This window comes from Lissotriton vulgaris, chromosome 4_1 (genome assembly GCF_964263255.1).
Source record: "Lissotriton vulgaris chromosome 4_1, aLisVul1.2, whole genome shotgun sequence".
Lineage (NCBI taxonomy): Eukaryota > Metazoa > Chordata > Amphibia > Caudata > Salamandridae > Lissotriton > Lissotriton vulgaris.
This window is the reverse complement of record NC_141691.1, coordinates 62,846,051-62,856,882: the sequence shown is the minus strand read 5'-3', so window position 1 is coordinate 62,856,882 and position 10,832 is coordinate 62,846,051. Positions and strand designations below refer to the sequence as shown.

Here is a 10,832-nt window from a genome sequence, read left to right as displayed (position 1 = left end):
TTCAAACTGTAAAATTCCAACTACCGTATGAAAAGATGCCTTGGACTGTGGTGAATATCAAGGGAACCAGAATCATCGTCGCCAGGGGACGGGAGACTGTGACCAGAAACGTGTCCCATTTCATGAAGTTTCACGCAGCACCGCAGCATCATTTAAATATTAAATTTTCCACAACCGTTCAGGATCGCAAAGGTCAGTCCATGACTCGACTCGATTACCTCAGAAACTGTGGACAGTAATCGTGGAGTCACAGAACACCTCCCTGTGGAGGATGAGCCTGCCACTGAGGGCATGGATGAATCCTGGGTTGAAGACCTCTGCAGGGTCGAGAGCGCGAGCTCTTCGGATCTGGTGGAAGATAGCCACCGTGAGACGTCACCTGAAGGTGATCCCCTCCTGTCATCTGGGCGAGGTAAGTCTCAGTACCAGCTGCGGAGAAATCCTGAACCGTCGTCCAGACTGAGGGACTACATCACGTAAGACTGTTCTATGGTTGTTTTCTGTTGTCTGCTGTATGGCGTATTTTGGTGGTTCAGAGCTACACCATGAAGAAGTATTGTGATGGCATTGTTGCAGTGTTTTATTTGCTGTGTTGTTTTGATCCTTGTTGGAGAGGAATGTAATGTTGTGACTGATGACTAGGATCGTCACGTCGCGACGTAAGGGTCATGTGACCCTCAGTTAATAAAAGTCAGAGGCGTGCTCACGTCGGCCAATCAGCGACGGAGGCGCAAACCTGAGAGTTGAAATTGCACACTGGCTCCTGTGGTCATTTAAATATAAGTGCATAGCACAGCCCCCCATAGGGTATCCTGCATCACCAGTGTCGGGCTGAAAACCCGCCAGACACAACAGTATGCCCTATATAAAACAGAAAAAAAGTGGTGGTGGCCAGGTAATACTTTTGGGTCTCACTTCTCGTTAATCCCTAGGCCACCGACCTGTTCTGTTAACACTTCAGAGGGCCCCACCTGCATGCTCCAGGGCTCCCTACACTTGAGTGCTGAACATCGCATTTGAAGGACTTAAAAGACATGTGTACACGAAGGCCCAGCACCAGCGCTTGAAATAATATATAGAAGCGTAAGTGAGTACTCAAACTCTAACAAAGCTTTATTTGGATTGTGGTACAACAATCATAAAAAGCACAGATAAAATACATCATTATAACAAGAATTTCCATCTAAAAAATGTACTCACTACCCCAGAGTACTTATCCAATACTAAGAAGTGAGGGCACTCTTCTATTAAATGTATTGCACAAGTGCTGAGAAGCACAGGTACTCTCCCTTTCAAACTGAAGAAGAGCAGGTGCTCATTTAAAGCAGTGTGCTGCACCACGCCCTATGCATGGCGGCGGCGCTCTGGCCCAGAGTGTCTCCCCATCCAGGAGAAAACCCCCTGCTTAGAGCAAACGTGGAAGAGGGCGCCTCCTGTGATGTCACCACCCCTGTGACGTCACCGCGCATAACGTGGGGCGTTGCGTCAATGGACTAACAGTGAGTGAGGAGCGAGGCGTCGCCCAGGCAGGAGGAACGGTGACGTCACGTCGCATCGTGCGGGGCGTTGCGTCAGCGAGCTGCCAGTGAGGGCGGAGGGCAGGCCCCGCCCAGGCGGCAGCGGAAGTGACGTCGCCAGCTCCGCCGCCTCCTGTCAGCTGCAGACGGTTGGGGCAGCGGCCGGTGTCTTTGCTGCGGATCCCTCGGTGCCCCCGGGCCGTCCGTACCCTCCGTGCACGCCTCACGAGAGCCAGCAGGGCGCCTCCGTCCGCACAGCTCGCGGGGTCTCCCTGTGCGCGCCCCTGTCCGGCCTCGCCCCGCGCCCCTCCACCTGCACACCGGCGCCATGTCCTCCTCCGGCGGAGGGGAGTTCGGCAACCCGCTGAGGAAGTTCAAGCTGGTGTTCCTGGGGGAGCAAAGCGGTGAGTGTCCATGGCCGGCCACACGGTGCCATTGCTGGGGGTGGAGATGAGACCAGGCGAGCCCCACCTTTCAGCGCCCCTCCCTTCATCCTGGTGTTCCTGCTGCCTCTCCCACGCCAGCTGCAGCTCTCTGGTCAGCTGCCATCGCATATTTGGCTGTCAGTGCATCCTACCTCCCCTGGCTGTCACTCCAACTTACCCCCCCCCACCCTGGCTGTCACTCCATCCTACCCCCCACCCTGGCTGTCACTCCATCCTACCCCCCACCCTGGGTGTCACTCCATCCTCCCTCCCCTGGCTGTCACTCCATCCTCCCTCCCCTGGCTGTCACTCCATCCTCCCTCCCCCTGGCTGTCAGTGCATCCTCTCTCCCCCTGGCTGTCAGTGCATCCTCTCTCCCCCTGGCTGTCAGTGCATGCTCTCCTCCTCTGGCTGTCACTCCATCCTCTCCTCCTCTGGCTGTCACTCCATCCTCCCTCCCCTGGCTGTCACTCCCTCCTCCCTCGGCTGTCACTCCATCCTACCCCCCTGGCTGTCAGTGCATCCTCTCTCCCCCTGGCTGTCAGTGCATCCTCTCTCCCTCTGGCTGTCAGTGCATCCTCTCTTCCTCTGGCTGTCAGTGCATCCTCTCTGGCTGTCAGTGCATCCTCTCTGGCTGTCAGTGCATCCTCTCTGGCTGTCAGTGCATCCTCTGTCCCCATGGCTGCCAGTGCACCCCCTTCTTCTGGCTGCCAGTGCACCCCCTTCTTCTGGCTGCCAGTGCATCCCCTGCCTCTGGCTGCCAGTTTATCCTCTACCTCTGGCTGCCACTGCATCCTTTCGCTGTCATCGCACACTCTCCCTCTGGCTCAGCAGTCCCTGCATCCTCTCCCCGTGACTGTCACTGTATCCTTATCCCTGGCTGCCTGCACCCTCCTACTGCCGCCCCAGCACCATGTCTTGCTCCCTCTGTGTCGCTGCCCCAATACCATTTTTCTCCTTGTCTCCCAGTATGGCACTTTCTTCTTTTTGTCACTGGGCCCTTTTCACTCTGGCTGTCACTGCCTAAATCCGCACCTACTGCCCTGCCCGCTGGAATGTTAGCGTTTCTCTACCCTTTTTGCCATCTCCCAGGCCTGGCACTGCTACCTCTGTGCACCACTGACGCTCGTGGTCTTCCTTGGCAAACTAGAATTTCCCCGGATGGATCAAGCAGACTAAGTCCTTCTGCTTGGCCCATTCTGGTCATCGGATCCTTTCCCTCCTTCACTGTCTCCCTCTTCGTGTCTGGGCGTAGTCTGTGGATGCGCTGTCCAGTGCTGAACCAGTATCAAGGCGAAGGCCTGCTGCTCAAACTGCGTGCCCGAGGGCGTGAAGCGGTCCCTCGGTGACTACACATGTGAAGCTGCCCTTTTGACTAAGCAGTGATGAGAAAAAACATATAAATCATTATTTCGGAAAAGATTGAGGCAAACCCGGTAGTTGTAGTCCAGGGTGGGGCTGAGTCTCTACAAGAAGCGTGCGAGGTAATGCAGGGTGTGTTTGAGATGTTGTATTAACCGAAGGAAGGTCTGTAGTATTTTGTCAGATCAATACGTTTTTATTTTTAGGTTGTACAAGAAGCAAAAATTCTAAAACCAAAAGTGGATATTGATTTTGGCCTGCGATTTCAGAGTAATTAATGTTAGCCACATTCTGAAGTTGTGCGGATGCCGTTGACGTGCAATTTTAGCATACATTTTTCCATGTAAATGACCTGCAATTTACGTTTTTATTAAACATTCTATAGGGCTCTAGAAGGATTTTTTTTTCTCCTATAAGTTTGGAAATTGTAATGTGTTCCTGTCATTTGATTTATCCTCCCTTTGTGTAACAGTGGGAGTGACTAGACACCTTTTATGTCATTGAATGGGGCGTGGTAAATCGCAAATTATGGACAGCTGCTGTTTATTCAAGACGTTGAGCGCCTAGTCACATCTATTGGCATTTTAAAGTAAAAGCCGTTGTTGGAGGCGTGTGCCCCTTTGCTCGGATGTTAAGGTGCAGGTTAAACGGAGAGTTTGTGATTGTTTCCATGGACTCTGAAAGATCTGCTATGCAGACTTTCATGTGGAAAGCTCAGCCTGGTATGATGGGTTTTATCTCATCTGTTACTTATTGAACATTATTAAGATGCGACACTCTGTGTGTATGAGGGAGGGGAAGCAAGGAGTTTGAATCTGTGCAACCGTCAGTAGCATGATACTTTGTATACCATACCTATCACATCCTTCTTTCCGGACTGGTGTGTTTCCTTTCTGGGTGTTGGTCTTTTGCTAAGTGTGCCCTCTGTTTGTGAGATTCTGCTTTTCGGCCCAGCGCCACCAACACAGGATGCACTGACGGTGGTACCGGGATCAGAGGGAAACTGATTCCTGCTTTACAGTTTGATTTGTGTGCCTTTTGTCGTTTTAAAAAAGATACAAGTCATGTGCTAGGTTCCATTCTGTTTACATTTTTAACTCCAGTTCTAGAGTATTTTAATGACATTTGAATATTCCTCAAATAATGTAAAATGGTGATCAAATACCATAGCTGGTTCTTGCGGCCCAGTACAATTCAAGTTGTTGTCACTCCTTTGGGTACAAATGAAAGTACAAATCTGGCCATAGCTCTCCCGGCCGCATGATGCCTCTGCTACAGCTCCACTTCGCTCTAGGCAGGCATGACTCTGTCCCTGACCTCGTGGTGGCCACCTTTGTATTTTTTCGTATGTGTAATTTACTGGAGCTCAATAATTGTATTCAGCAGTACGTTCTCTCAAATATTCTCTGCATAGAATTTTGAGGCACAAAAGGTTTTACTGAACGCTTGCTTCACAGGACCCTTTTGGAGCTCAAGAACCAGCAGCCATATTGATGGATTCCTCAACCTTTCATCTTTATTATTGTCCAACAATACAAAAAGCATGACTTAAAACATCTTAAACAATGCAACCCAATCCGAGACTTCATATTTATATATATCTTCACGGTTACATGCAGTAAAACCGTCCGACATTCGTGATTGGTGAGCTCTCCTCGTGACTAGAACTAGGGCTGATCCTGGTGTCGCTTATCCCACTACGGGCCCCATATTTTGAAATGCTTCCTCGGACAGCCCCATGCCTTATAGATTCTTTCTACCGCTACTGCACAGAACTCCCATGACGCTGAACCAATCTTCCACGGCAGGGACAGCCAGTGTCAATCATGTACAGGCAATTTCCCTTCTAGCAGTTATTAAGCTCGATGCTACCAATTTCTGTTTTGCCCATCTCCCATCCCAGCAAGACATCCCAAGCAGTGCCATCTTGAGTTCCCTCAGAAGGTGGCCACTAGTAATTTGAATGAGATTATGAATTCTGGGCCAATATTTATGAAGCACTGGTGACTCCCATACTATGTGAAGGTTGGTGTGAGAAGTTGGCCTGGCATATGCTGGCCACTATTCTAGTGGGCACCTTGCACCAGTCCAAGCGACCATTATTGATAATAGGTTTAAGACAACCTTTATTGAAAGCTATCCTAGTGGTAGCGGTGGAGAGCAGCCTTCAGGCTAAGTCTTGAAGAAGTGTAAAGCAGCTTGGTTTACCAGATTATAACCTCTTGAATGTCTAAATGAAAGGAGAACCACACAAGGTGTGTATGTGTATGTGTATGTGTATATATCTATCTACTAGCAGCCTGTCCCGACGTTGTCCGGGTATGAATTGCTGCCGGCCAGTAGTATATTGTTTTGTAGGATTTCGTTTTGATAGCATTTCTTATCTGTGACAGGCCAGTGAAATGCTACGATTCACAGTGCACTGCTGATTCACTTAAGAGAGCGCATTCATTAGTGTGTGAACTTGAGTTCCCCTACTTTATTTTTCCTTGCAATATTATATAGCGCGAACTCGACAACATGGCATGAGCACAATTTACATTACAGAAGAACACATTCATTTGTGGTAGGCACGGGGAGACAAAGCGATTTGCCTGGAATCACAGGATGTTGAGCTGATGCCGAGATTCGGACGTAGCTCCCCAGCTCTAAAGTTCGCAATTCTAGAACTTGTGGCGGGAGGTGTGTCTAAAAGTGTATGTCGGTGCTGGCCATCAAAGAGAGAGACTTGTGCATTTTTCAAATGGGTGGTGAAAAAATATGAGTGTTGCTGGAGATGTGGGCCGCCGTGCCACCAATGTACTTACCGGCGGAGGGTAAACACCCATTATTCCGCAACTTTCTTTCTGCATACCATCACTCCGCATACTTTCATTAGGAAAGTACCATGACTCCGCAATGCCATTATAACGCATGGCATTACATTTTATATGCTTTTACCACGCATACATTTACAACGAAATTCGTTGTAAATGCATAAATGGTAAAAGCATTTTTTTTAAATGTTTGGATAAGGTAAGTATGGGTATAGGGGTATATGTTTTGGGGTACTGCGGTATCTGTCTTGGGGTGTTTGGGTATTTGAAGGTTTCAGATATAGTTTTGGGTTATGGGGTACAGGGGTAGTTCTAGGGTTTGGGATAGGTATGGGTTTTGCGGTTACAGGGGTATTTTTAGGGTTCAGGGCTAGGTTTGAGTTTTGGGGTATAGGGGTATTTTTAGGGTTCAGGGGTAGGTTTGGGTTTTGGGGTACAGGGGTATTTTAGGGTTTAGGGGTAGGTTTGGGTTTTGGGGTACAGGGTTATTTTTACCCCAAAACCCAAACCTAGCCCTGAACCCTATAAATACACCTGTACCTCAAAACCTAAACCTACCCCTGAACCCTAAAAATACCCCTGTACCCCATACGCGATGTCCAGTGTCGCGTCTACGAGGCTCCCGCAGCATTTACTTGGCCCAGGATTCACGGGTCTCTGCCTTGGCGGAATCGCTGTTGCTTCCAGGTTACTGGATTTTCTTGGGCCCACCGTCAAGCCGTGGAAGATATAGAGCGGTGTGGCAGTCATTTGGCTGCTCGCTAGAAGAGGCGGATTTTCTGCTTTGACCCCGCTGTGAGGACTCCAACGACTTGGTGGTACTGCGGTCTAGGGGGCCAGAGAAGCTTGCTTGACTTTGGGACACTGGGACTTTGGGGAGTTTTTTTGCATCCCTGACTCTGCTCCATCCCTGCAACGCCTACCCACCTTTGCATTGCATTTTGGGACCTGTAGGCGCCAGCTACTAGGCGTCCATCGGGAGGCGATTGCAATCTATCTCACCTGGAGGGGGCGGAACTAACATCGAGCAGTAAAGAGGAGGCGGGTATTTAAACCAATGTATTACTGCCTGCTTCCTTGACAAACACCTCAGGCGCTGAAGAAGGCTTACCATATGCCGAAATGCATTCACCAGGTCGGGTGCTTTCACTATAAAGCTGGCTCTAATTGGCTCCCCTTCTGTTGCCTCGTCTTTCTTGTTTGGAGGAAGGTTTCTTTTGTGTATATATATATATATATATATAATTACTAGCAGCCCGCCCCAGCATTGCCTGGGGCAGAAAGGGGCTGGGGGCAGTACACCCGCTCCCGACCCCCTCCCGCACCGACTCCCTCCCACCCCGACTCACCCGCGCCCCCCCTCCCGCCCAGACTCACCCGCGCCCCCCTCCCGGCCAGACTCACTCGCGCCCCCTCCCGCCCCGACATTTTCATTTACTGCTGCCTCCTTTCCTCCCCCTACATCAGTCTCACTTTACCTTTCCTTACCTGTGCCGCCGCTCCTCGCTGCACAGCCGCTCGTCACTGCACCGCCCTCCTCCTTGTCGTCATCACGCACGTCTCGTCGCGGCCAGCACTAGGTCCCGGCCGGCGCTACTTTCAGGGGACTACTTTGTTTACAAACGTATTTTTTTTAATTTACTTTAAAAAAAAAAAAAATTATATAGCCTATGTCCATCTACACACCCTGACATTTTCATAGATGTATCAGGTGTGTAGATTGATGCTGTGGTTCCCGAGTTTACCTGGCCAAAAGGTGCAAGTTCTCTCTCTATATATATATATATGTATATGTATATGTATATGTGTATATGTATATAATGAACCAAACAATCCACCTCCCACGGCAACACCATGGAAGGAAGCATAGACACAAGTGGTTCAGGATTCGGCGTCACTTTATTTAGTTGTTGTCGCCCTCAATCCCGAGCACCAGGAGAGACGCGTTTCAGCCTTCAAGAGGCCTTTGTCAATCTAATTTGGCATGCTCTAATGCTTCTTTTATAAAGCCCTTCCCACCTGGCTAATGCATGAACATAAACAACATACTATAGTGTATGTGATTCACTAACAGCCTAAATGCGTCATTTAAATGCTGTCCACAGCCGAAAATCGGCACTAATGCAGGTCAATCAATCAATCAATCAATCAGTGACACTTATAGAGCGCGCTACATACCCGTAGGGTCTCAAGGCGCTGGGGAGGGGTGGTGCCGCTACTGCTCGAACAGCCAGGTCTTCAGCTTCTTCCTGAAGGAGAGGTGGTCTTGGGTCAGGCGCAGGTCGGACGGGAGGGAGTTCCAGGTCTTGGCGGCCAGGTAGGAGAAGGATCTTCCTCCTGTAGTCGCTCTTCGGATGCGGGGGACAGCGGCGAGGGCGTGGTTAGCTGATCGGAGGTGGCGTTTGGGAGCGTAGAAGTTGACTCGGCTGTTGAGGTAGCTCGGGCCTTGGTCGTGTAGGGCTTTGTGTGCGTGGGTGAGGAGGCGGAAGGTGATTCTCTTGTTGATGGGGAGCCAGTGAAGGCCTCTCAGATGTCCGGAGATGTGGCTGGATCGTGGGATGTCGAGGATGAGTCTGGCTGAGGCGTTTTGGATCCGCTGGAGTCTCTTCTGGAGCTTGGCGGTGGTCCCGGCGTAGAGGGCGTTGCCGTAGTCCAGTCGGCTGGTGACGAGGGCCTGGGTGACGGTCTTCCTGGTCTCTGTGGGGATCCACCAGAAGATCTTCCGTAGCATGCGTAGGATGTTGAAGCACGCCGAGGAGACGCTGTTGACTTGTCTGGTCATGGAGAGGGAGGAGTCCAGGATGAAGCCCAGGTTTCGTGCATGGTCAGTTGGTTTGGGTGCGGTGCCCAGGGCGGGGGGCCACCAGGAGTCGTCCCAGGCGGAGGGTGAAGGGCCCAGGATGAGGACTTCCGTCTTGTCCGAGTTCAGTTTCAGGCGGCTGGTCGTCATCCACTCGGCTACCTCTTTCATCCCTTCGTGCAGGTTGGCTCTGGCGGCGGCGGGGTCGTTGGTCAGGGAGAGGATCAGCTGTGTGTCGTCGGCGTAGGAGATGATGCTGAGGTGGTGTTTGCGTACGATGGCCGCGAGGGGGCTCATGTAGACGTTGAAGAGGGTGGGGCTCAGGGATGATCCTTGGGGGACGCCGCAGATGACTTCGGAGGCCTCTGACTTGTACGGTGGTAGGCGGACTCGCTGTGTTCTTCCGTTGAGGAAGGAGATGATCCATTCCAGCGCCTTGTCCTGGATTCCGATGTTGCTGAGGCGCCGTATTAGGGTGCGGTGGCAGACCGTGTCGAATGCCGCGGAGAGGTCTAGGAGGATGAGGGCCGCTGTTTCTCCGTTGTCCATCAGGGCTCGGATGTCATCTGTGGCGGCGATGAGGGCGGTCTCGGTGCTGTGTTTGGCTCGGAAGCCGGACTGTGAGGGGTCGAGGGATCCGTTCGTCTCGAGGAAGGCGGCCATCTGCTTGTTGACGGTCTTCTCGATGACTTTGGCTGGAAACGGGAGAAGCGAGATGGGGCGGTAGTTCTTGAGGTCGGTGGGGTCCGCTGTTGGTTTCTTGAGTAGAGCGCTGAGTTCGGCGTGTTTCCAGCTTTCAGGGAAGATGGCGGTGTCGAAGGATGTGTTGATGATGTCTCTCAGGTGGGGTGCGATGACAGCGTCGGCCTTGTTGAAGACGTGGTGAGGGCAGGGGTCGGTTGGTGATCCGGAGTGGATGGAGTTCATCGTGCGGATGGTGTCTTCTGTGCTGATCGGGGTCCAGGCGTGGAGGGTGGTGGTGGGGGGGGGTGGCTGGTCGGCCGTGGTGTGCGTTGGTTGGTTGTTGAAACTGCTGTGTATGTCCGTGATCTTGTTGTGGAAGTATGAGGCGAGGGAGTTGCAGAGGTCTTGTGATGGGGTGATGTCGTTGTTTCCTGCGCTGGGGTTGGAGAGCTCTTTCACGATGCTGAAGAGTTCCTTGCTGTTGTGTGCGTTGTTGTCCAGCCGGTCCTTGAATGCTGTTCTTTTGGCGGCGCGGATCAGCTGGTGGTGTTTCCGGGTGGCCAGTTTGTAGGAGGTCCTGTTGTCCGGTGTCGGGTCCCTTTTCCAGACTTTCTCGAGGGCTCGGCAGTTCTTCTTGGAGCTCTTGAGTTCGTCGGTGAACCATGGGGCCTTCTTGCTGCCGGGTCTGTTGGGCGGGGTCCTCAGCGGGGCGAGCTCGTCCGCGCAGTTGCTGATCCACTTCGTGATGTTATCGGCGGCCTGGCTGGGGTTCGCTGAGCTGGCCGGAGGGTGTTGGCTCAGGGAGGTTGCGAGCTGGTCTGCTGTGATCTTGTTCCAGCTTCTGCGGGCGGTGTGTTGCTGGTGTTGGTGGGTCGTCGTTCTCTTGAAGGTGAAGTGGACGCAGCTGTGGTCCGTCCAATGAAGCTCTGTGGCGTGGCTGAAGTCGATGTCTGTGCTGGATGAGAAGACGGCGTCGAGTGTGTGTCCGGCGAGGTGGGTGGGGGTGGACACCAGTTGCTTGAGTCCCAGGTTGGCGAGGTTGTCGAGCAGGGCGCTGGTGTTGTGGTCGTTGTTGTTCTCCAGATGGAAGTTGAGGTCTCCCAGGAGGATGTAGTCAGCGGAGGGGAGGGCATGCGGGCTGACTAAGTCGGCGATGTCCTCGCTGAATTGCGTGCGTGGTCCAGGGGGTCGGTAGATCAGGGTGCCTCTGAGGGTGGTCTTCGGGTCG

The 10,832-nt window shown here is 52.1% G+C and overlaps 1 protein-coding gene across 4 annotated transcripts in view; it reads left to right on the top strand.

The window, feature by feature from the left end:
* Positions 1-1,505: 1,505 nt before the first annotated feature.
* The window catches only part of RAB41 (RAB41, member RAS oncogene family), a 438,287-nt gene continuing 428,960 nt past the window's right edge, over positions 1,506-10,832 (top strand). Inside the window, exon 1 of one of the 4 annotated variants that reach the window (XR_015295286.1) lies at positions 1,506-1,921. Coding sequence is in view for 2 of the 4 variants with exons in the window: in XM_086918322.1 (XP_086774448.1) it covers positions 1,846-1,921 (76 nt within the window). In the remaining 2 variants the exon portion in view is untranslated. The remainder of the gene's footprint in view (positions 1,922-10,832) is intronic. The other 3 variants (XR_015295287.1, XM_086918322.1, XM_086918323.1) reach the window with 3 other exon arrangements.